Source organism: Martes martes (genome assembly GCF_963455335.1).
Source record: "Martes martes genome assembly, chromosome: 13".
NCBI lineage: Eukaryota > Metazoa > Chordata > Mammalia > Carnivora > Mustelidae > Martes > Martes martes.
In genome coordinates, this window is record NC_137901.1 from 60,348,452 (window position 1) to 60,373,828 (window position 25,377).

Consider the following 25,377-nt stretch of genomic DNA (forward strand, 5'->3'; position numbering starts at 1 on the left):
CCCTGCTTCAGCAGTTCCACCACGGGCCTCATCAGCTGGGTGGCCCCTCCATCAAACATACAGCATTGCTCTGTGGGCTCTCTACCTAACTGCCCTTTCTCCCTTTCTAACTGCCCCTAGAAAGGACAGAGCCTGCCCCTCTTTTGCCAAGGTGAGGCCTGGCAATGGCTCATGCTGGTTTTCAGCTTCATCCCTTAGTGTGTGAACATGAAGAGAGCTTTTCTGCTGTCTGGAACTCCAGTTTGCTCATCTATAAAACAGGCACAGTAGTACCAACTTTGGAAGATTACTGTAAGGTTAAAGACATATAGATGGTAAAGGTCAATGTGAGTAGATGGTAGCCTACCCTAGGTCTTCTGACTGGTTCCATGAGCTCTTTCCACTTCACTGGTTCATTGCACAAACGGGTTCCAGAAGCCCAGTCAGTGCCAGGTGCTGTGCTAAGTGCTGGGATTCCGTAGCAGGCTAGATGAGGTCCCCTGCCCTCACACCCCATCACATTTGGGGCAGGTTTCTCTTCTTCACAAAACAAGCAACTGCTTCTTTGCACCTGGACTTTGGTTGTGGTAGTGCAGAGCAAATACAAATCTAAAAAGGAAAAATTTGATTTTTCCCTGGTGCAAAAGGAAAAGAGCCTCTCCTTTCCTTTCTTAAAGAACATTTACTCTAGAAAACGTATAAATTCTTTGTCCTCTTGGAGATGTGTGTGAATATTTTTTAAAAAGCTAAATAGAAGAAAAAGGAAAAAGAGTTAAATAGGCCTTTTGCCAGTTCTAACACAGAAACGTTCTTTCTCAAGGTCCTGGGAGCCATCTCTCTGAAATGTTAACTTTATTTCTAGGAGAACCTGACTTCAAACCCACCTTCTATGGTACCCACATGAGAATTTTATTGCAGCTTTGGATAAAGACAATTAGCAAACAGAAACAGCCACTCTAATTACCAGGAAAATTTAGGGTGAACTCTGAGTGAAAAAAGGTCTGTCCAGTCCTCTAACTTGAGAACATGATGTAGGTGTTGCACCTGCCTGGCCATATAAAAACGCGATATTTCTTGCTGTCTCTGCAATATCTTTAGGGTACTGCCCTAAACTGTTTTCTTTCTCTTCTATTCCCTTGGGGAGTTTTGGGGGGTCTGGCAGGAGATTTTGTTCTTCCTTATACTTAACCAACAGTAAAAACCAGGCTGGCCGGAGAGCGCTTTGTTACGATTTGGACAACCTGAACGATGAGCATTAGCGCCTCACCTTCCATCCCTGCATTTTCAGCCGGTGCCGTCCCCGCATCTCTCTGCCGCAGCGCAGATCCCCCATCCGCGGCTACAGCCGAGTCCCGCATCCCTATTTTTAGCCGCCACCACCCTCGTGGCCAAGTGACAGGCAAGCTGGGCAGTGCCCGAGAGCGCCCGGCCCCGCCCCTCCCCACCACGCCCCGCCCCACCACGCCCCGCCCCTGCCGCGCGCGCCCCGCCCCCGCCCCGTCCCGTCCCGCCCCCACGCGCCGGGAGGGAGGAGCCGGGCGCGCCACAGCCGGCGCGCGGAGTCCGAGCCGGGAGTCCGCGCCCTGCGGCCCGCGGCCGGCGGCGATGAAGATCTGGAGCTCGGAGCACGTGTTCGGGTGAGGTCGGGCGACGGACCACGGTGGGGTCCGGACCGGCGCCTGCTCCTGCCCCGGGGGCGGCCGAGGAAAGACTGGACCCCAGACCGGGCCCTCGCCGAGCCCGCCCAGCCCCGCGCTGGCCGCTCCCAGACCGCGGCCCTGGCATCCTAAAAAGAGGGGGCAGGCTCTGTCCTTTCTAGGGCGTCATTAGGTAGAGAGCCGGCGGAGTGATGCAGTCTGTTTGATGGAGGGGCCGCCTGACTGACGGAGGCCGGTGGAGGGATTGTCGCAGCTAGGGGGCCGGGGGCAGCCTTTCCCTGGGGGCTGGCGGAGGGCCGAGGCGCGGGGACGGATCTCAGCCGCCCGAATGGGGCCGGACGGCGCGGGCCGGCTAGTGCGCTCGGCGGCGGGGCGCCTTGGTGTACGCGGAGGCCCGTGGGGGGCGGGGGACGCGGCGGGGAGGGGGCCCAGGAAAGTGACAGCCCTCTCTCCTCAGCCCACCCAGGAGCAGGCCCGATCTCGCCTGTACCATGCGCCCTTTGGGGCAGGGCGCGCGGCATCCTAGGGAGAACGGGGTTCTGGGGAGCGGGCCCGGTCCTCTGCTGAGATTGTGCTGTGCCATTGAACCCAGACACTAAGCTGTGAGAAGGCTTGTGGGGGGTCTTTCATCCTGAATGCACTTGTGGGCTTGGAAGGCCTCCAAGCCAGCATGGAAAACGGAGAACTGTTTTAAGAGTACCCTTGTGACCTAAATGGTATCTTCTCCTAAGTCACTTTGGTATGTGACACTATACAATTATCCTTTCAGATTTTTTAAAGGAACAAATATTTTAAAGATTCCTTGACCCCACTTGGAGAAGCATTTTGTTTTTGGGGGAGAAAAAAATGCGTGAAGTGGAATTGTCATCCTTTGGCCTTTTTATGTAAAATTTTTACAATAAAACTTTTTCGAGTGGTTTAAAACCTCTGAAATTATTTTTAATGAAATCTTTAGACTTTATGGGATTCAGTTTGAGTGTTGATTTTTGTATGGTCTGCAGCCTTTCTCAACTGGGCTTCCTTGAGAGATCCAGTGAAAACCCCAGTGAGAATGACTCCAGAGATTCTTTTCTCAATTTGGGAGCTAACTGGCACCATCTGAATGCAGAGGGAAGATGTTAAGGCGTTGAAACTGTGTGTGCCCAGGCAGTGGGGCTCAGTGTTCTTCCTGAACACCTGAGAAGGACTGCCCTTGAAGCGCAGAAATGTTGGTTGACAAGCAGAAGTGAACGGTCAGCTATGGAAAGTCACTGTTGATAAATTTCACCCTCTTAAAGTGTATGATTCAACGATTCTTAGTCAATTTACAGAGTTGTACAACCATCACCATAGTCCGGTTTTAGAATATTTCCATCATGCTACAAAGACCCCCTCATTCCCATTCCCAAGCATCCGCCACTCATTCCCAGCCCCAGGCAACCACTAAGCTGCTGTTTCTATAGATTTGCCTTTTCCAGAAATTTCACCTAGATGTCGTCATACAATATGTGGTCATTTGTGCCTGGCTTCCTTTACTCGGCACATTTTTTTGAGGTTCATTGGTATGGCAACCTTTGTGTCGCTGATACTCTGCCTGTGCCTGACATACAGTAGGTGCTCAGTGAGGGGGTGAGGAATCTCAAGGAAACCGGGTGCCCTTCTAGAATGAGGGCAGCTATCCACCAAAAGAATCCCAGGGGGCCCCCAAGTTGCTGTGGACTAGGTGCTGACCCTCTGCCGTTGATTTTTGAACTTCGCATTGGCAAACGTGGAATGCAAGTGGCTGAGGATGATGGTAGGTGGGCCTGTGTGGCAGACAGGTGGCAAGGGAGGTGTTATTCTGTGATGGCAGGCCCTCTGTAGGGCAGTATGAAATTGGAAGCCTGGTTTTCTAGCTAGGCTTTATTAAGGAGTTTCCCTTTGCTTAGTCCTTAAAATCACTGATTCCCCCTCCCCTTTGGGGATTATAAACCTTTCTTTTCCTTTTTATACTTGTTTACTTTTTATATATTTGTGGTGCTGGCAGGTGACTAATTGATGGGAGTTTCATGTAGTCTTGAAAGGCAAGAAATAATCAGGCACAAAAGCTTTGGCATTTATCAAGTTTTCCTCTTGTGTCCACATCCTGAAGAAACCCCAGGACCCAGGGGCGCCTGGGTGGCACAGTTGCCTAAGCACCCAACTCTTGGTTTCAACTCAGGTCATAATCTCAGGGTCATGAGACCGAGCCCCACATCTGGCTCTGTGCTCATTGCAGAGTCAGCTTGGGAGTCTCCCTCCCTCTCCCTCTTATTCTCTCTCCCTCTCTCCCTAAAACAAATAAATAAATCTTAGAAAGAAAGAAAGAAACAAACAAACCCCAGGGCCTGGAGTGGGGCATAGCTGAGAGCAGTATGAACACAGCCATGGAAATGGAGAGCCCTCTGGGAAAGCCATCGGAATCAGCATGTGTGTTACCTAGACGGGGTTCGATATAGTTTAAATAGTAATGAAAAATACAGGACTGAAATGTAAAAATATAGAAAGGGATGTTAAAATTAAACAGATTTATAAATTTCATCCTCACAGCATTGACCAAGGTTTCAGGTAGGCCTGGAACAAGATCTTTCCTAACAGCCAACACAAGATTGGCTGGCAACATCAAGGTCATACCCTCCTTGGATTCCAGCAGCTACCAGTATCTAAAAGGTGATGACCATCTCCGGGAAGTCAGGAGCTTTGGCTGGGACGTGTCCTCCAGCAGGCTTGCTTTCCAGCCAGGAGCAGGGAAAAGGACCTTCCCACCATTTATCTTTTAAATAAGAGAAATTGAACATTATAGACAAGAGTGCTGTTCCCTTTCTCCCCACAGGCAAGATTATGAACTTGGTGGGTATCATCCTTCTGAAGGTCTGTCTGACTACCTTTATATATGTGTGTGTGTGTGTGTGTGTTCCATAAGCAATACATAATGGCATTTGTTGTCTTAAAATGGAAATCAACAGTATCACTTGGTACAGATCTTTTGACCATTTCCCTTTCTTCACACAGTGTGTTTTTGAGATTGTGTGTGTGTATCCTATAGCTGCATGATATTCCATTGTATGACCATGTCACAGTTTATCCTTTCTCTTATTGAAGGGATATAACGTTTCCCCCTTTATCCCATATCATACTGCAGTGACCACTCCTGTATACGTTTCCAGTCCCTTTAATCAAGGGCCCACTTAGGCCAGCGATCTCAAACCCTTCAGCCTCAGGACCTCTTAATACTCTTAGAAAATACTCTTAGAAAATACTGCCCCAGACAGTTTTTATGTGGGTTCTATCTACCACTATTTACCATATTAGAAATTAAAATGGATACATCTAAAAATATTTATAGATTCATTCAAATTAATAATGATAAACCTACTCCATTCATATAAGTAACATTTTTATTAAAAAACAAACCTGTATTTTCCAAAAGCACAAAAATTAGTAGGAAGAGGGGCGCTGTTTGATTTTTTTTTTTTTTTTTTTGCTAATTTCTGGCGTAACAGAAGATAGCTTGCTCCTCCTGTCTGCTTCTGCACCAGTGTTTTGCAATCTGTTGTTTTGATTCAAATATACAAATAAAACCCAGCCTCACTCTATGAATAAAACCCGTTTGGTATTTTAATAGCCTTTTAAGTGATTGTGGCTGCTTTAAGTAATTTGCTGCTGTAACAGGACAAGTGGTTTCTGAAGCTCGTTGCAATGGAAGATCTGAAAGCAGAATGACCAGAGTCGTCGGCCTGCCTTGAACATGAGTGGGTCTCTCCCTGTGACATCCCGCACCAGTCACTTGGAACATACGGGTTCATCGGGTTGGCAGTATGGGGCTGTCATCAGGCTCCTGGCAGAAGATACAAGTTTTCTAAAATTCCAATTTGCGATCAAAAGCTCAAATGTTCTCTTTGGCAGCAAATAACGATCAGTTGTTCTTGAAGGGATGGGCTCCCTGTATTCATTTTGGAGAAAATGCCGGCCACATACCTAAGTCTGAATGAGCAAAGTCTGTCCATCTGTTGTTTCACATAGACGTGGTGGGTTGGGCTGGAGAGTCGCAGCTTGGCTGGGCCCCACCGCCCACCAGCTGCCCAGCACTCCCCCAGCCACTTGAACCTCCAAGTGCGGCCGGTCAGCTTCCTGTGCACCCCGCTCTCCTGCTCAGAGTATTAATGGAGGGGTACTTAGGGGTCTAAATATAAAATTAATAGTCTTGCTGTTTCATAATGGATATTTTTAAGAGACACTGGCATTATTTTCCTGAGTGAACAGCACTGAGCCTTGACCCCCAAGTGCAGTTTGGGGTCAGGGCCTGCATTCATGGGGAGAGGTCCCCAACTTTACCCTCTGTTGCTTTTGCAGCATTGGGGTAAAATGTCAATATTGTCTAAAAGGCAAGTCATGTCTCAGTAACACTGAGGCAGTTTGGGCCTGGCAGACCTCTGGAAAGGGCCTGGGAATCCTCCAGGTGTGGACCACAGGCTGAGAACCGCTGGTCTGGGCCTAGAGTTGCTTCGGGTGGGTGCAGGAACGCCTTGCCTTGCTTGGGGCAGCCTTCATTTTTTTTTTTTTTTTTTAAAGCTTGTTATTATGGAAATTTTAAAAAGTATGCAAAAATGGAGAGCTGAGAATAGTGAGAGCCCACTGCCATCTCCCACGTTGACAGTCACCCTCTCACAGCCCGGCTGGCTTCACGTGTCCCTACCCACCCCTCCTTCCCCCTGGGTTATTTTAGGCAAATCTCAGGCATCCTATGATTTCATCCCACTTCATCTTTCTGACACCCTGGCTGTGCACAGAGAGATGCCTTTATTACTCCTTTCTACTCCCCAGTGTGCCAGGTGGACTGAATCCCACCACCTCCTGGGCTGCAGGGCCAGGCGCCTCAGGGGTGATGTCCAGTGCTTCTGCAGCAGTGCTGTGTTCCGAGGCAGCCACCACCCCCCCCCACCCCGCGCCCCGCCCTGGGGATGGATTCCCATTCCATCGTGGTCACTGTGAGTCACAGACATAGCCAGGACCACGCCTCTCAGAATGAACTTCAGCCAGTTCCTGGCCTGCCTAAGCCAGATACCGGCACACAAGCCCTGACACAAGGGCACCGGCCCTCTTAGCATCTCCCAGGCCTTGAGCCAATTCACCACCCACAGCTCAGTCTCCCCCTTTTTTCCAACACTTGATATTACCAGAGTTTGTCATTTTTGCAGTGACTACCAGGGTATTTCCTTTAACCAAGGAGTGTGTGATACTGACTTGCTGTGTTTAACCCTTGTTGTTTAAAAAAATGTTACTTCTTGATGTCTATATTAACTTAATATGGCCCTCCTGCTGTAATCAGTAGAATTATTCATTATGTGAGTGTTTTAAGCGGCTTGTATTTAGTTTAAATTATCAGCAGAAAGATGTCAGGTTTCTCTATATAAGAAAGATTATTGTGTAAGATACGCTTCATACAAATACTTCAACTTTTTGCGAGTTTTAAGTAATTTTAGGAGGCACGGCCTATTCTGCTTAAAGTAGTGATTTTTGTGAGAACAACTCTTAGGACCTTAGCCTGCAATGCTTGCAGAGTATTTCAGTGAGAAGGCCCCCGTGTAACTCAGTCCCTTGCTGCTCTCAAGTATGTCCGGCTTCTGCCCCCTTCCCTAGATCGTGAATCGACCGTGTCCCTTTCAGTTCTTCCTCAGAGAAGAAGGCTCCGCTCTCTGGGTCCTCCCGAGCAATCAGGTGTAACCACATCTCTGCGTCTTCATTGCTCTTTGTTAAAGCTGGTGAACAGGTCAACTCAGTGACACGATTCCATGGTTTGAAAAAGCATTTCTTTGTTTAAAAGAGGAGATTTTAAAATCAGGAGCATAATGGAAAGAACAGAGGGCAGGGGCTTGGGAGACCCGGTTCTAGAGTGGGCCCTGCTACAAACTTTTTGACACAGGACAGAGTTTTATAAGGATAAAGTAAATTAATGGTCGGTGACTGATACTTTAAAAGGATGGCAAATACAGAACAAAACCTGTCAATCTGTTCATAATCTTTGATATTTTACTTAGTAATTTCATTTCTAGGAATTAATTGTAAGGAAAAATTAGATATGTAAAAATTAGATATGTAAAAGAAGACGTTTGCTACTGTCTTTATTTTATAGAGCAAAATTGGGAGCAATCAAAGTAACCTAACATGGGGAACTAGTAACATTTAAATACACAACAGGTAGCTCTTCATAATCAGATTTCTGGAAATAGGTTCATGATACAGGAAGATGTTCATCATCAGTTAAATATAAAAAGCAGTGTCTGAGTATGGTCTGAGCATGATCCCAGTTTAATTTTTGTAAGGTGTGTGCGTGTGTTAGTGCTCGTGTGCACATGTGTCTAGGTCTTGACTCTGGGCTGTGTCCATACGTGCTGTTTAAACTTGACTGGGTACAACTGCAAAAATGATGGTGTCGTTGACATACTCTTCTCTCCCAGGGGCTCGGATGCTTCCTGGGAGCACACACATCCCAGGGAAGGAAGAATTAGGGGAAGAAGCACTTGGGGTGGGGGAGATCCACACTGAAAAAGGGGCACCTCTGACTCCCTGTGGACAGCTGTAGGGTTCCGAGCCTAACCAAGCACTAGAGAAGCACTGGGCAGTCGTGAACGTGCTTTGGGACTTCTCTGATAGCGGGACACAAAACAGGGACAAAGGTGTACGTCCCCCCACCTCAAGGGCTCAGGGCCAGAGAAAGTGGGGCAATGGCCTGCAGGAGAAGCCTCAGAGAGAGCTGGAACACCTTCGGGGACTCCCACACAGCTTGGGGTCATCTCCGGGTAGTGGAATTGTGGGTGCTTTTATTTTCATACATATTTTGGACAACTTTTTATAATCAGAAAAAAAATATGTTGGCCACTTCACGTCACATACCACTTCACAGTTGGGGCAAAGTACAGTCGACCCTTGAATAATGTGGGGGTTTAGGGGCACTGACCTCCTGTGCAGCTGAAAATTGTATTTTGTTTAAAAATACTCTTTCAGGGATGCCTGGGTGGCTCAGTTGGTTAAGCGTCTGACTTAGGTTCGGGTCATGATCTCAGGGTCCTGGGATCAAGCCCCACGTCAGGCTCCCTGCTGAGCAGGGAGCCTGCTGCTCCCTGCCTCCCTTTGCCGTTCTAGATATAGATATAGATATAGATATAGATATAGATATATATGTATATTGCCCCTCCCCCTGCTCGTGTTTTCTCTCTCTCTCTCAAATAAACAAAATCTTAAAAAAAAAAAAAAATCCCCTTTCAGTAAATGGCCCAACTATCCACACAGTTGTTCAAGTCAGAAACCTGGGCATCATTCTTGAGTTCTCTCTCCTTATTTTCAGGATTAATACATAACTTGTCATCCAAATGGGGATGCCCTTGAAAGTAAAAGGGGATACTCTTAATAGGTACCATAGGACATATAGACTCTTGATAGGAAGTAGTAGTACTTTGATCTGTCATGACCTCGGACATGAAATTGAGCCCCATGTAGGGCTTTGCACTCACTGGGGAGTCTGCTTGCAATTCTCTCTCTCTCTCTCTTTCCCTCTGCCCCTCCCACCAGGGTTGCGCTCTCCTCACTCAAATAAATAAATAAAGCTTTAAAAAAAGAGAAAATCATAAGGAAATACATTTACAGGACTATTCTGTATTTATTGAAGAAAATCCACATATAAGTGGCCCCATGCAGTTTAAACCACTGTTGCTCATGGGTCTACTGTAGCTGGTTCTCAGTAGAGCATCACTATCTGGGACCAGTAGCCTGTTGTTCTAGATACACATAAAGCAGGTGCCTTATTGTACCGTCATAGCGTTGAGCTCCAGGTGTCGAGGTGGTCAGCTAGGTAAAGCAGCCCAACTGGAAGTCACAGCCAAACCTTCATTCACCACACAATAGTGCAGGCAAAGAGGCAAACAAACTCCCGCTCCCCAGTTTCCTCCCCTACCAAGGGAGGGGCAGGTGAGAAGCTGGGGATGGGGAGACATGTCTCTCCATCCTGAAGCCCCAAAGGAAAGGGTGCTGCCTCTTTAGGGACTGGGAGAGTGCCAGGGGGTGGGGTGATGGGAGAAGTGGACAGGAAGGTTTTGAGTGGAGGGAGGGAAGTGGCTCAGCCAAGACCCCAGTGCTGGGGTGGCCTGTGAGTGCAGCACCTGGGCTGGGAATGCAGACACACAGCATGGCTGCCAACAGCCTGAGATGTCTGTGTCCCCAGTGTCTCATGAGTCCTGCCAGGCGAAGCCTTCAGATGGCCTCTGGTCGGCCCAGAAGGATTGCAGCGTCCTGGATCTGGGTGTGGAGCTGGGTGCCTCAGATAGATTGGTTTGACTATACCTTTAGTTAAAAACGAAATTTAAAAAACACTTAATAAGAGCATTAATGTTGATCTTCATTTCACTCCGTGGGCCACAGCACCCCTGGTGGCCCTGAGCCGCTCGGGCTTACAAATGGAGGGATGGCCTGCTCACTCCGGGTGATTATGTTTCTCCCACCAGCCACCCATGGGACACCGTCATCAAAGCTGCCATGAGGAAGTACCCGAATCCGATGAACCCCTGTGTCGTGGGAGTTGACGTGCTAGAGCGCAGTGTGGATGGCCGGGGCCGGCTACACAGCCACCGCCTCCTCAGCACCGAGTGGGGGCTGCCCGGCTTCGTGAAAGCGGTGAGCCCGCCACTGCGTGCCCGGGAGACACCCGCATTGCTGCCCCCACCTTGTCCGGCGCGCCCCCGGACCGCAGCGCCCCGCCGCACCCGCGGCGGCCCGCTCACGCGCATGCCCAGGCTACACCCGCGTGGCCCGGCTGCACCCTTGTTGCCCCGCGCAGGCTCTACCCGCGTCGCCTGCTTGCACCCAGGTTGTCCCCGCTGCTCCGGCATCTGCCTGGCAGTCCCCATCTGCAGGAGGTGACAGCCTGTCCTGAGAGTACGCACTCAGGACTTCAGAGAAGCCTGCGAGATCGTTTGTTTCTCTGTAAACTTCCTTTAGTTTCCATCTCTGGGGTATGTGGCCTGGGTTCCTCACGCTCGGCCCTGGCCCCATCAGCAGAGTCCTTTCCTGCAGCGCTTCTCGGCCCTGTGTCCCTCGGGGCCGCCCTAACCAGATACCACGGACTGGGGGGGCTCCAGCAGACATCTGTTTCCTTATAGCTCCGGAAGTTGGAGGTCCAAGATCGAGGTCCTGGCTGGGTTGATTTCCCTGAGGACCTTAGGGGAGGGGTCCGGTGCAGCCTCTCTCCTTGGCTGGCAGCTACTGCCCTCTTGCTGTGTCTGTAGGTGGTGGTGCCTTGCCTCACGCAGTCCTGCTGTCTCCCTCTGTGTGTCCTAATCTCTCCTTCCTATGAGGACACTGCTCAGACTAGGGTAGAGTCTACCCTAATGACCCCTGTTTCAACTCAATTAACTCTCCAAAGGCCCTATTTCCAAATACACTCACATTCTGAGATGTCGGGGGTCAGGAGGTCAACATATGAACTTTGGGGGACACAGTCGGTCCCTAACAAGTCTCTTCTGCAGAACCATCAAGGGAGGTCATTGAAAATGTAAATCCAAGGGGCACCTGGGTGGCTCAGTGGGTTAAGCCTCTGCCTTCGGCTCAGGTCATGATCTCAGGGTCCTGGGATCAAGCCCCGCATCGGGCTCTCTGCTCAGCGGGGAGCCTGCTTCTCCCTCTCTCTCTCTGCCTGCCTCTCTGCCTACTTGTGATCCCTCTCTCTCTGTCCAATAAATAAATAAAATCTTAAAAGAAAAAAAAAAAAGAAAGAAAATGTAAATCTAAGCACGAGTTCCTCCTGCCCGACCTGACCTCTGCTCTCTTCTCAACACAGAGTCCCAGCCCTGATGTGGGCCCAACAGCCCAATGAGCTCACCTTCTCCCTCCCCTGCCATGCCGGCCTCTCACGGTACCAGGAGCTCAGCACATGGGTCAGAGCCCAGGAGGCGTCATCTGCAGCCAAGCCTGCTGACCCCAGGACCCTGCCTGGTGCCTCTCCCTTTGTGGTTCCGCCACCCTGCAGAGGGGCTTCCCTATACTTCCTGCTCCTCGCCATCTGTCAAGGCATTTATTACTGTCCCACATTCACCTCTACCTGAATCCATTCATTGGACCCATGCTGGCCTCCACTGCTGGGACAGAGGTACCCAAGGAGCTGTGCAGGGCTGTCCATGGCTGCGTCCCCAGTTGCATCTTTTGTTGAATAAATAAAGGACTTAATTAGTAAATGAAATTCGTGTTTGATGCTACAGAATGAAACTTTCGACATGTCACTATGCTAGCTTTGCTTTGTTTTTTAGATTTTGGGGACCAGTAGGACTTTGACATACATCAAAGAACATTCTGTTGTGGATCCAGTAGAGAAGAAAATGGAACTTTGTTCCACCAATGTAAGCAATGGCCTAAGATGCAAAAGGTGCTTGGTTTTCCTGGGAATGGTGGGTAATGTCTTCATTTAGTTTTTTTTCCAGCCCACCTTTGGTCTAAGGGAATCTTTTATTTTTAATGGAAAGGCTGAACTTATTTAGCAGTATTTTATTTACCTTTTTATTTCCGTATAATAAATGTGTAGAAAAAATGCATATAATGAATTGTCACAAAGTGAACACAACTTTGTAACCAGCAGACAGATCAGAGACAGGGTGTGACCACCCCCCAGGAGCTCCCCTTGCACTCCCTTTTGGGGGGCACCTCCACCCCAACCTCAATATAACCACTATCCTGACTTCCAACAGCAGAGGTGATTTTTAACAGTAATTTTATTTTATTTTATTTTATTATTTTATTTTATGTTATTTTATTTTATTTTCTAACAGTAATTTTAAAAGCACCTTTTCCCGTTCACTCCTCTCTCATTCAAAAAAATTTATATCAGCCCACTGCACATTCAAAAAATATGTTGGGGAAAAATGCCATGGGCTAGAAACATGGTTTATTTTTATAAAATTCTATTCTATAAAAATGCTCTCAGCAGCTTTGTGCTCATTTACCTGGAGGCTAACCCAGAAGGATTTTGCTTTTGTGTGACTGCTGTTGGTTTGGCGGTTTGAAAGGGCCTTGAAGGCCAGGCCAGACTTAGGTTTGGGTGTGGAGGACAGGTGACGGTCGGCAGAAGGCACGGCCAGGACTTCAGGTTTCCCTGGGACTTAAGGTGGTGTCCCCCTGCCCCGGTGGGGCAGGGGGTGGCTGGATGTTTCTTCTGTTCTGGTTTCAGTGAGTTGATTTGGGGATGGAGGGGTATGGGCAGATGGTCTGGGAAGAAATGCAAGAGAAATAGAACCTAAAGCCATTTTTTTGTTTCAAGATCACACTCACAAACCTGGTGTCAGTGAACGAGAGGCTGGTGTACACGCCCCATCCGGAGGACCCGGAAATGTAAGCCTCTGCGTCCTGGGATTGACACGTTGAACTCCAAGGTCGGGGTGGGCCGGGGCCTCCCCTCTGTGAGGGCCACGCAGCCCGCTTACTTGGTGCTCTTGTTTAGGACGGTGCTCACACAAGAAGCCATCATCACCGTGAAGGGGATCAGCCTGGGCAGCTATCTGGAAAGTCTGATGGCCAATACCATATCATCCAATGCGAAGAAGGTACGGCGCTCGGGCCCGGCCCCGTGTGCACTTCGGGTGCTAAGTGCCAGATTAAGGGGGTGAAATGTGTCGTCCTGTAAGTCCTACCCAGTGCTGCGGCCCTTGGTCGCCAACGAGCCTGGGATATCACCGCATTTTCCACGGTTACGTTCAAAACCTGCGGCAGGGAAGGCTGGCCCAGGCCTGGGGGCGGGGGAAGTGTCGGGTGAACGTGGAACAGAAACCCAGCGGAGGGAACTACCGCCTCAGAGAGCTGAAACAGCACAGGCTCAGTGCCCAGGACAAACCCCCATGTGAAGCTGGTCAGGCAGGCTCTTCAGGCGCTGTCCTTTCCCACTGAGTAGGCACTGAGGGGCCTTGGCTGAGCCTCCCGTCCCCTGGACATAGCTGCTGTCTCTGTGCCTCCCCTCTGTGGGGAGTAAGCTTTGTGGAGGTGACAGGAGAAGGGCTGGGTCCCAGGAGGCCATCCTCCCCACGTCGCTAGCTGGAGGCCGGCCTGAGTGAGGCAGACGCTGCTTACAGAGTCCGGGTGGCCCTCCCCCCCAGCAGAGCTGATGGAAAGGGCTAGGAAGCTGTGGAAGCTGTTCCACAAGTTCAAGGTAACATCACTGGCCAGAGCAAGGCCTTTGGATCTCACCTGAGCTTCCCTCCCAGGCTGATGTCTTCCCAGCTGTCCTCTCCTTCCCTCCTCTCTCCTGGTTTATTTTGATCAGAAGTAAGTCTCCATTCTGGGGACCAGTGGGATGCCTACCATGCCTGTCACGATTTAATGGGAAAACTACTGACGGTTTGCGTTTAGCCTCGGCACTGAGAGAAGAGCCGGCCTGCCCTGTTTTCAGGAAAAATCCAAATTTGAGCAATGTTGGCAGTCACTCAGCTCAGTTCGGGGGAGGCAGGGAAGACAGGGCCCAGAGCTGCCTGCTCGTGTCCACACTGCAAGCCCTCTTGGGAGGAGACAGAACCTCACTCACTTTTGTGTGTCCAGGGTCTGCCTAGGGCAGGTGCCCAAAATGTTTTGCTGGAAAAGTAAATTACAGGAGGAAGGGACTACTTGGTGAGGCCAAAGCCACCCCGAGGCCTCTTATGAGAAAAGTCAGGGGAAACTCAGTGGGGCCAAATGAAAAGTCTTTTATTTCACTTCATGTTAGGGGTTGCTGTGTTGAAGGCCTGCCAGACAATCACTTCCTCCCCTGGGGCTGTGTTCCCATTCGACGGCACCCCCAGGAGACAGGAGAAGGGGGAGCAGGTCATCCGGGGATTTGGGTGGGATGAACCCGTGAGAAGGCTGCGAGGTCGCCCCCTAGTCCAGCACTCAGGAGGGGACAGTGCCGCTGATGGGTGCCCATGTGGGGACAGCCTGAGCCGGTGTGAGGATTTCGGGCAGAATACGTACCACCTGATTTCTGAGCTTGCGAAACTGCCTGCTGCGGTGAAGGTTGTTCGGGAACTGTGACCACTGTGTCTCCTTTAAAACCGTAGCGCTTTCCTAGTGCCATTTCAAACGCAGGCCGAGACCTGCTGTCTGCCGGGAGAGAAGCTGCATTTCTTACACCATGTTGAACTCTTTCTGTGTTGCTCCAGGGGTGGGCTGCTATTGAGTGGATAATTGAGAATTCTGAGCGCGCCGTGAGCTAACGGGGTCTGCACCTGCACCCTATGACCAACAGTGGTAACTATAGTGCTCTTTAACCCCGTAGAGAATTTAGCTTCTTGCTAACAACCGTGTGCATGGTGTCTGGCGCTGGGTGTTCCAAGGTCTAGCTGCATGTGTCTCCAGCCCCCGGCTCCTTAGTATCTTCTGAAATGGAAACGGCCATTAGTTCAACCTCTTCCTAACTCATCTCCTTGTTTCACGGCAGGATGTGTTTCCCAGGGAGACTTGGGTATTTGTTATCTGGTCTCTAAGAGAGGCAGTCCAGCTTCTCCCAGGCTGTTCTCAGCACCTGCTTGCTTAAACGTTTCCTAGAATTACCGCAGCATCAGGAAAGAGGCTGTCGCGAGTAGTCCCAGACCGATCCAATGGGAGGAATTTTTCGTTTTGGGCAGGATCTGAATATTTGCACATGTTCTTACAAAGAATGCCCTGTGGCCTTGCCTCAGCGCCAGCACCCAGCCCCATGACTGCCACTGGCTCTTTTCTTTTAGTGGCAGAAGCCATTTCTAGCATCTTCTTGAGCTTTGCAAACATTCCTTGGTTTCCCAGGCCACCAGTGGCTGGACTGTCAGAAAGGGATTTGATGCTTAATTGGTCAGCACTCATCTTCACACTTCATAGGAAAGTCAGAGAGTTTTCCTGGTTCCCTCTGTTTAGGGAATCCTTATACTCCTGCCTTGAAACCCTCACCCTGTTGACCTTCCATACTGGGCTGCTCTGAGCTCTGCTTCCCACAGTTGGTCTGTCTGTCTGTCTGTCTGCAGCATGTGTGTACACACGCCATGCCTCAGTCAGCAAATGGGAGCCGTGTGGTTCGGGCTCCTTTAAGAACTTCCTGCCGAAGCTTAAGTTGGCCAGAGACCTTCACCTTGAACCCAAGGTCATGATCTGCTGCTGGCTCTCTCTTCTTCTGTGGAGGCACCACTAAGGTGACTGCACCTAGAGAGCCAGCCTGGTGAGCATAGCGTGTGTGGGCAGTGTGGCGTGTATGATATGTCCCTCGGAGCTGCGGACTCTGTCACATTCTGTTTCCTCACAAACTAGAGCTAAACTGCCTCAATCTTTAATCAGATGCCTCATCCAAAAAAATCAAAGAAGAAAGAACAAAAGAACAAGAGGAGAAAAGGAAGGAAGGAGGAAAGGAAGAAATAAGCGAGCCTTGAGTATGGTTCGCCCTGTCTGGGAGAGGTGTGGAATCTGCTGGAATCTGCCACTTGCCTAGTCACAGTCTCCACTGGGCTCTTTGGCTGTGACCTCTCAAGACAAGAGGCCTGTCTGTTGTAGACTGAGACCCAAAGAAGGGAAGACCGCTAGCAGGAGGAGGACGAGGGCCACAAAGCTGCCACGCCACCGCTGCACCCCGGGCCGGTGTTGTCAGACTGCTCTTATGCCTTGTCTGTCTTCCTCTGGGCAGCAGCGTCCAGCAATTTTCTGCTGACCCTTGGGAGCTTACTAAACAACTTTGCTCTTTCCTGATGACCCCCTGTTTCCCTCCCACACCCCTTGGCCAACTGTCTGCACTGTCAGTCTCTTCACACATACCTGGCCACCGTCTGTCACGTCAGAGGCTGCCGCCATGCATCTTTCTCACCACTGTTAGGGCAGGTCTGCACGTGCCGGAATAGGGGCGTCCACCCCCACAGTGACACGTGTGGTGACAGTACCGTGAGCTCTCCCAACACATGGTTGGCATTGGTCAAGAGAGCAAAGCGCCCTGCCCTCAGGCTGTGGCTGGCTTGTCCTGGGCTCTGGGACCAGCGAGCCCCTGGGGCTGAAGGCTTATGTTACTTGTCACCATCCAGACACGTCCGTGGGGAGGCTCATGCACACAGAGCCACTGAGATGGGATGGTGGCAAAAGTGCTTGTGAGCTCGAGGTGCCCTGTTAGCTTTAAGGTACTTCCAGGTGGGAATTTTAACTTTCCCGTTTTCACAAGCAGAATGTAAAATCTTTCCATCTGCTTTGAATTCTAAAAACTTTAGAGAAGGCCTTCTCCATAAAGGATGAGTAGAACTGTGTTCTACCATTTTTTTTAGATAGTGTTTTTTGTTTGGTAATAGTTTCTAATCCAAAATGAAATGATATTCATTTCTATTTTCATCCAAACATTTTATGCTTATAGCTCCTGGTGAAAAGGAGTTAAAAGATTTATGGTAAGATAACCCTCCCCCCTTACTCGTTCTGCAAAGCTCATTTCTACCCTTCTGAGGGGACATGCAACTCTTTTGGTAGTTTTTGGCTTTTACCGCTAGATTTCTAAATAAGTAAACATATTCTGCTATTTCTTGATTTGTCTATTTTATTGAATATTTTATTTATTTGACAGAGAGAGAGCACAAGCAGGGGGAAACACAGGCCAAGGCAGAGGGAGAAGCAGACTCCCCGCTGAGTGGGTAGCCTGACCTAGGGCTCCATCCCAGGACCCTGGACCATGCATGACCTGACCCAAAGGCAGACACTTAACCAGCTGAGCCACCCAGGAGCCCCTTGATTTGCCAATTTTAGACATTATCTAGATATTATTTACCTGTTTGGTAAAGTATTATTTTATCTCTCTTATCTCTTTCTCTCTGCTCCCATTCCCTCAAAATAGCTACATTGTTTATGGTTGAAAACACATTCAGAGTTTCCATAATTCTGAAAATACAAATACACAGCTCTTGCTTATTACCAAGCCATAACTGCATTTTCTTTCTTATACAACTTTTTCCCCCTTGGTGATAATAATTGTCTTATTCTTTTCATGTATTTAGTTTTATTTTTTAAAGATCTCTGGCCGAGTCCTTCCATACTCTTACTCGTTCTCTGCAGTACCTTGTGATGTCATCTTCCACAGGTCAGTCTTTTTGGGCAGCCCACCCTCTCCCAGTTTCTCTGACACCGTCCTTTCTGGAAGGCAGCCCTTACTCTCTGACCAAGCAGCCATGTGGCTGTCATCCCTTTCCCTGGGAATTTCTGGACATGTCCTTGACATTTCCTCTCCTGAAACTCTTGTTTCCTTGCTTCCCTGCCTTCCCTTTTCTCTTCCCTGTCATAGGATGGAAAACAACATCTCATCATGGCTTCTAAGACTTGGCATATCTGAAAATGTCTCTTCTATTCTCATACTTCGTTCATGGCATAGTTGGACATGTAGCTCTTAAAGAAAAAACTTCCACTCGGAATTTTGAAGGCATTGTTCTGTTGTTTTCCACTTAGATTATCGATCCTCTGTATGTGACTTTTTTCTCTCTCTGAAAGCTATTAGGATCTCTTTATCCTTGATGTTGTGAAATTTCATGCAGTTAAGCCTTGTTTGAAGTGAACTTTTAAAAATTCATTGTGTTGCACTGTGCATGTTAAATCCCTGGTTTTGATATTGTACTATAATTATGCAAGATATTATTGGGGGCAGTGGGTAAGGGGTACATGGGACATTCCTGTACTATCTTTGCAGCTTCCTGTGAATCTATTTTAATTTCAAAATTAAAAGTTAAAAAAATATGAATAGTAACATCATGGAAAATGGTAGAGGCAGGTACTCCCAGAAATGGTCCCTCCACTGAAACAACCAATAAGCTGGCATAAAAATGACAGAATCAACTTTTATAGAATTGTGGATTTTAATAGAATACTTCAACCAGGGGAGCACTTAATGAATCTTGCTTAACCTACCCTGCAGATTTTGGACTTGCCAGCCTCCATAATTATGTCAGCCAATTACTTAAATCTCTGTCTATATGTACACATTTTGTTGGTTCTGTTTCTCTGGAGAACCCACATTATTGAAGCTAAATTGGCATCAGTTCAAATTAGATTTTTTCTGAATTTAAGATATTAATTATTACCAGGATAACCAGTAAGAAAATAATCAAAACAGACCCAGAAAGGAATAAGAGGAATCAGAATGGTACACTAAAAAAAAAAAATAAGTAAAAAGAAATAAAAATTTAAAAAAATCAGTCAAACACAACAGATGAGGATGGAAAGAGTTCAGGAACAGGGAATTATGAAACTCACAGAAAACAGTGAACAGTGTAAGAAGTTAGTGTTTCTTTAGCATTACTTACTTTAAAGGTAAATAGATTAAACAAACCAGTTAAAGGACAGAGTTTGGGAGAATAGATGAAAAAAAGATGATCCTACTATATACGCTATAGTCTACCAGAGACTCCCTTTAGATCCAAAGATACAAATGGGTTGAATATGAGAGGATGAAAAAGATATTCCATGTAAATAATAACTAAGAGAGCTGGGGTGGCTATACTAATATCAGACAACATCTACTTTTGATCAAAAGTTGTTACAAGGGACAAACAGGGACATTGTACATCAACGAGAGGGTCATTTCATCAAGATGACAAAAGTTATAACCATTTACACACCAAGTTACAGTGCCCCCAAATATATAAAGCAAACATTAGCAGAACAAAAGGAGAAAGACAATTCTACAACAATAGCTGGAGACTTCAATGATCCACTTTCAATAAAGGATAGGACATCTAGACAGAAGATCAGTAAGGAAATGGAGGATAAGAACAACACCATAAACCAACTTGACCTAACACACATCCATAGAACACTTCATCCAACAGCAGAATACACATTTTTCTCAAGAGCACCTGGGTTATTCTCTAGGATAAACCACGTGTTAGGCCTAACACCAAGTCTCGATACATTTAAGAAGACTGAAATCATACCAGGAATCTTTTGTTATCCCAAGGAAGTGAAATTAGAAATCAACAGTATAAGATAAATGGAAAATTCAGAAATATGTGGAATTTTAAAATTATGTTTCTAACAACAAATGAATTAAAGAAGAAATTATAAATGAACTGATAACATTTTGAGGTGAATGAAAGTGAAAACACAACATATGAAAACTTATGGAATTCAGTAATCAGAGGGAAATTCATAGTTGCAAATACCTACATTAAAAAAGAGAAAAGAGGGGTGCCTGGGTGGCTCAGTGGGTTAAAGCCTCAGCCTTCAGCTCAGGTCATGATCCCAGAGTCCTGGGATCGAGTCCCACATCGGGCTCTCTGCTCAGCGGGGAGCCTGCTTCCCCCCTCTCTCTCTGCCTGCCTCTCTGCCTACTTGTGATCTCTGTCTGTCAAATAAATAAATAATTTTTTTAAAAAAAACTTTAAAAAAAAAGAGAAAAGTTCTCAAATCATTAACCTAACTTGAAGGACCTAGAAAATGAAGAACAAACTAAACCCATGGCTCGCAGAAGGAAAGGAATGAAAAATATTAGAGAGGAAGTCAACAGAGAATAGAAAAAGAATTATTGAAATCAAAGTGGTTACATTGAAAAGGTCAACAAAGTTCAAAAACTTTTAGACTGACCAAGAATAAAAAGAGGGTTCAAAATAAATATATCAGAAATGAAAGTGAGGCATTACTACAAATCTTACAGAAATAAAAAGATATAAGAGAATAACAAATTAGATGACCTATATGTGACAACCTACTAGAAACACACAAATTACCATGACTGATTTAAGAAGAAATGGACTCTCAACAGGTCTATGACAGTTAAAGACATTGAATCAATAATTGAAAACCTTCCAGCCAAAGCCTCTCCGAGGGCAGCATAGGAAGAGCACCCTGCAGTTTGGTGGGATGCCCAGGCAGATGGGCTGAGGGCAGGCATCTGGCCAGACTGCGGATACTGCCCAGTAGTGGCTCCAGACCCATAGCAGGCAAAGGGAGCCATTGCAGATGATCGAACTGAAGGCAAATTCATCTCAAGGACAACAGTAGGACACACACAGCCCACACAGGAGACATCCCAGAAGTACCTGATTCCGGGGAATAGGAAGCATTGTGCTGCACGACAACACAGGTCCTCTTCTTCATAAGGCCCTTACTTTAAAGATCGAGAGACGTAGCAGACTTTCCTACCCCTAGAAGCAAACACAGACAATATGAGGAGGCAGAGGAATATGTCCCAAATCAAGAACAGGACACAATCACAGCACAAGAGCTAAATAAATGGAGATAAGCGATATGTCTGATAAATAATTCAAAATGGTGGACATAAAGATACTCACCGGACTTGAGGAGAGGGTGGAGAATCTCAGTGCGACCCTCAACAAAGAGACTGGAAAAAAAAGCAGCTAAAGATGAAGAACTCAGTCACTGAGATAATAAATGCACTAGAGGGAGTCCATAGCAGATTAGAGGAGGCAGAAGTCAGTAGGCTGGCTATAATCAACTAAGTGGAAAATAAGCATTGGCAAAGATATTGAGAAATTGGAACCTTTGTTCATACTGGTGCAAATGGAACATAGTACAGCAACTCCACCCCCTACTTTTATACACAAAAGGATTGAAAACAAGTACACAAATACTTGTACACGAATGTTCACAGTAGCACTACTCACAAAAGCCAAAAGGTAGAAACTCAAGTGTCCTTCTGCTGATAAATGGATAAAAAAAGTGGTCCATATAGACACTGGAATATTATCCAGCCATAAAAAGAATGAAGTACGGATACACATTACAACATGCATGAATTGTTAAGAAATTACGCAAAATAAAAGAACCCAGACATGAAAAGACCACTTACTGTATGATTCCATGTATGCGCGACGTCTATAATGGACAGTCCATATAGACGGAGAGCAGGCTGGTTGTTGCCAAGAGGAGAGGGGAGGGATGAACGGGGGAGAATTTGGGGAGATTTCCTGGACTTTATCTTCCAATAACTTCACTCATGTTTATTTGGGCAACTGTACTTTTAATTTCTCGGTCTCTCCTGTTCCTTATGGTGTCCTATTCTTGCCTCACAGTTGTAGTATCTTCCCTCCTCTCTCTGCAGAAGTAGATGTGAAGAGAAGCCTTCTGCTGCCTCTGGGTGTCTCCTCCGTGTCCCTTCGCATGGGAGACTGCCCCAGCTGTCTTTCTTCCTGACATACCTGACACACAAGCCGAGGGGCAGGTGGGGAGTGAGGCCCCGGCCGACGACGGCTAGGCTTCACTGCAGGGTGACAATGGAAGTTGTCCTTGGTTTTTCCTTGACAGTCAATGACCTTTTCTCTGGAGTGGTTCCATTTCTTCCAACAAGACTCCTCAACCTCTGGGGGCAGGGGCAGCCAGGATCTAAGAGCCAGGCTCCCCTGCGGTTCCCTCCCATGTGTCCCCTCTCTCTGGACACCTCCAGGCTCTGAATGGCTTGTGTCAGAACCCCCTCCACCGCCTCACAGCCCGCACCTCTGCTTTCCACCTTCTTGTGGTGGTCCAGTGACGATGCTGACTCCGTGGGTTCTGAATTTTGTTTCTGTTGTATTCCTGTTGGTTTTGTGGACAAAAGGCCAAAGGTTTTTCCCCACCATCTTGAAATCAAAGTTCTGTTGGCTTTTATAAACAATATTCGTTCCAAAAATACATAAAAGCAGTCCATTTTTATGGTTTAAAAAAAAAAAAACCCAACAGCACAGGACTCTGTTGAAGAGTAAAAAGCTTTCCCTTCAAAGGAGGAGAGCCTGGCATCTGCCATTTAATTCCTGATTTTTACAAAGGCTTCCAGAAGTGTTTTATGCAAATGCAAGTTATGTATTTTTTTCTTTCCTTTTATTAAACACAGAACCGTACTGTATATATACTATTTTGTGCCTGTCTTTTTCTCTTTCTAAGCAACATCACCTGAAAAACTTTCCTCTTGAGATTTAGCTGTGTAGCACTGAAGTCTTAATTCCTGCCGGATCTGAGGGCTCCTTGTAGATCAGTCCTGGATTTACGAAGGCAGTGGGTGCAGGGCAGAACACCTGTCATTCTGCAAATTGCACTCTGCCCCCACGAGCGACCTTGACACTGAACGCTTTCTCTCCTGACAGCCTCACCGTTGCACTACTAGGTAGCTCTGTTCCTCCTCGTGGAGGTCATGGTCTAAAAACTGTCCTGGAGGGGGTTCTGTTCTAGAGGGGAACCCGGAAATTTGTGATTTGGGAACACACATTGTGAAGCAGGGCTAAGAGTTATCAGGAAAGGTAGATTGTCTTGACTCCTTGAAATGGTTAGCGTGTGCAGGGGATCCCCCAGTGTCCTTCCGGAAGAAGACTGCATCTTTAGGGCAGCGGTATGTAAATGTCAGTTACTCAGCCGCTTCCAGGCTTTGGTGGGTTGAGAGTGTCCGCCAAATAAGCATACGCACCTGTTGGATTTTTCATTCTCCTCTGCCTTCCGTTATAAATTAAACAACAACAACAACAAAAACAAAAAACGTTCAGATAGTCGTTAAGAATGTGGTAGTGGTTCTTTTCAGAGTTCTTCAGTATGAAATAGTTTGGCTGTGTAACTTTGATTTTGGCGTGGGAATGCATTCTGGATTGATTTGTGCTGCTTTGTTTGGAACTCAGCACAAAAACAAAGGTTGTATGACAGCATATCATGCAAGCTGGGTGGCAGAACCTTGGGAAATTAAACCTCACTTTTGAATTTGAGAAAACAGGCGAAAGGTCACCTTTAATCATACAGTGTTGCTTCACAACAAATAATCTCTCCACGCGGCTGTTGCGTTCCTGTTCGGTAGGTTCCCCCAGCCCTCCAAGGGGCCTCATTTCCTGAGACGCCCTCTCTGGCAGGAGCTTTAGAAGAGAAGCGCGATGGGACCCTAACACGGTGGCCTTCGTCTCAGCGGGCAGGTGCGCGCACCCCTGGGAGGTCCTCAATGCTGTTCTCTCGGCAGGGTCGCGAGGCCTTGGAGTGGGTGATCGGCCGACTTAACACGGAGTTGGAGGGCCTGGCAGCCCCCGCCTGCGCCAGAGCGTGAAGCCCCCGCGGCGCCCAGGACCGGAGAAGCAGGCTCAGCAGCAGGTGCAAGGCGATCACCACCTCCCCCCACCCCCTTGCACCCCACCCCCTCCTCCCAACAGGGAACTGCGCGCTCGCTCCACACCTGGTCTGTCGGAGGGAGCATCCGTGATTAGTGCATGCCTAGAGACATTTAGGAAAGGGACTCTGGCAAAGGAAGCGAATTTGCCACATCTTGGCCTATAGCTTACCTCCACCTTCATCTTCACTTTTTTTTTTTTTGATGGCAAGTTTTGTTTAATAAACAAGAAATTAAATCTCTAATATCCTTTCCCCAGAAGCCAAAATATCAGAGTGTGAAAGGGAATGGCTTTCTCCCAGCGTTCACCTAGAAGTTTCTTGGGGGCTTTGATCCTGAGTTTGCGGCGATCGCAAACGCAGGAGAGTCTGGGTCCGCCGTGTGCGCCCCCCCACGGCGCGCGGGCTGACGTTTGCTGACCTCCCACAGGTGGAACGCTGTTCTGCGTGCGCGCTGACTTTACTGACCAGACTATCTTCTGCTGACCACAGACCTTAGCTTTAACTTAAGATAGGGGTTTTTAATTATATGCATAACATAAAGCATCCCTGTTTCCTTTTCCTTTCTGAACATGAAATGGGGGGACTTTTTTCCTTATCGATGTTTTAACTAAACCAACCGGTTTTGTTTTTAAAAGAGAAAGGACTATCGGGAGAAACTAGTTATTTGGATGATGTCATATTATTACTCACTTTATTTTATTGCCCAAGCATAGAAATAAATCCAGAATCCTGCTGCCTTTCCTCCATTTCCAGTGGTATATCCCTGTTACTGTGGCCCTTGAGTTCGGTAGGAATAAATCTGAACACCCTCATTACTGTGTCCACTCTTCAGCTACAGCAGAAGTTCCTGGGATGCTGTTTCCTCTGGAAGTTGGGCTTTCTAGAGCACCGTGGGCACACAGGCCAACCTAGGGTGTTTGCATTGGTCCCACCTTCTGTTTAAGTAGCTGGTTCTAGAAGGTTTCTCCAGAAGCAGAGCCAGATGCTCTCTGGAAACAGTTTCCCTCTTTGTAGAAGAGTGCTTGTATTACATATTCTTTGAAGACTGTTCCGCCCATTTGGCATTAGAACCAACGATTAAAACTGTATCTGATTTGAGCTGGTGGTTTTTTGGCTCCTAAAGAGTAGCTGCCTGCTTGCCTCGGGCATTTCTGTGCTCACATTAAGGAAGGGTTAGGCATGCTTTGATACAGGAGTTAATTGCTGGGTGTCTCCATTGTGAACTTCATCTTTTCCCCCCAGAAGCGTCTTCCCTAGCAGCTCTTTCCTTATGGCTGAGACTTAGGGAATGCCCGGCGTGTTCAGAACAGGTGCTCATAGGTTCTGTTCACTTCAGGGTCCCAAGAAGGAGCAGGGTTACTTATTTGGTCAGCTTACTTGGAAGCTGAGGCGGGTACTCTTTGTGTGCCAGCTGTCAGATTTATAGGTATGCAGCGGTACACCTGGGCCGGTGTGGGACCGGTGTGGGACCACCGAGCTGCAGTTTCCTCATCAGAAAACGTGGACGCCGATACCATCTCGAAGGATGGAAGCAGGGAGCGGATGCGCAGCGCCTCAGTGCAGCCTGGTGGCACCTTGGCCAATGGTGTCACCATTAACTGCTGGCGCTGGCTGTCCCCTGGGGGGCACCACTGCGCGGGGCTGGAATTGGGAACCCTGGGCCTACTTGGTGGAACATCCTTTTTTTGTC

At 47.7% G+C, this 25,377-nt stretch overlaps 1 protein-coding gene across 3 annotated transcripts; it reads left to right on the top strand.

Moving 5' to 3' along the window:
• The first annotated feature begins 1,500 nt into the window (after positions 1-1,500).
• On the top strand, positions 1,501-24,784 carry PRELID3A (PRELI domain containing 3A). 3 transcript variants are annotated; one of them, XM_080820945.1, is made up of 7 exons: positions 1,501-1,616; positions 10,133-10,301; positions 11,930-12,019; positions 12,934-13,004; positions 13,114-13,216; positions 14,798-14,885; positions 23,542-23,928. In XM_080820945.1, the coding sequence occupies exons 1-6, from the start codon at positions 1,585-1,587 to the stop codon at positions 14,849-14,851; spliced, it is 519 nt and encodes a 172-aa protein (XP_080677071.1). In that variant the 5' UTR covers positions 1,501-1,584; the 3' UTR covers positions 14,852-14,885; positions 23,542-23,928. The 3 variants fall into 3 exon arrangements, with proteins under 3 accessions (XP_080677071.1, XP_080677069.1, XP_080677070.1); XM_080820943.1 differs by lacking the exon at positions 14,798-14,885 and having other exon boundaries at positions 23,542-24,784; XM_080820944.1 differs by lacking the exons at positions 14,798-14,885; positions 23,542-23,928 and adding an exon at positions 15,942-18,344.
• The last annotated feature ends 593 nt before the right edge of the window (positions 24,785-25,377 follow it).

What these genes read in the sequence shown, in the direction of transcription:
- PRELID3A (XM_080820943.1), top strand. Translation starts at nt 1,585, where the DNA reads ATGAAGATCTGGAGCTCGGAGCACGTGTTCGG. An exon ending in CATCCGGAGGACCCGGAAAT is followed by an intron (nt 13,005 to 13,113) that starts GTAAGCCTCTGC and finishes GCTCTTGTTTAG; the next exon opens with GACGGTGCTCACACAAGAAG. An exon ending in TATCATCCAATGCGAAGAAG is followed by an intron (nt 13,217 to 23,541) that starts GTACGGCGCTCG and finishes TTCTCTCGGCAG; the next exon opens with GGTCGCGAGGCCTTGGAGTG.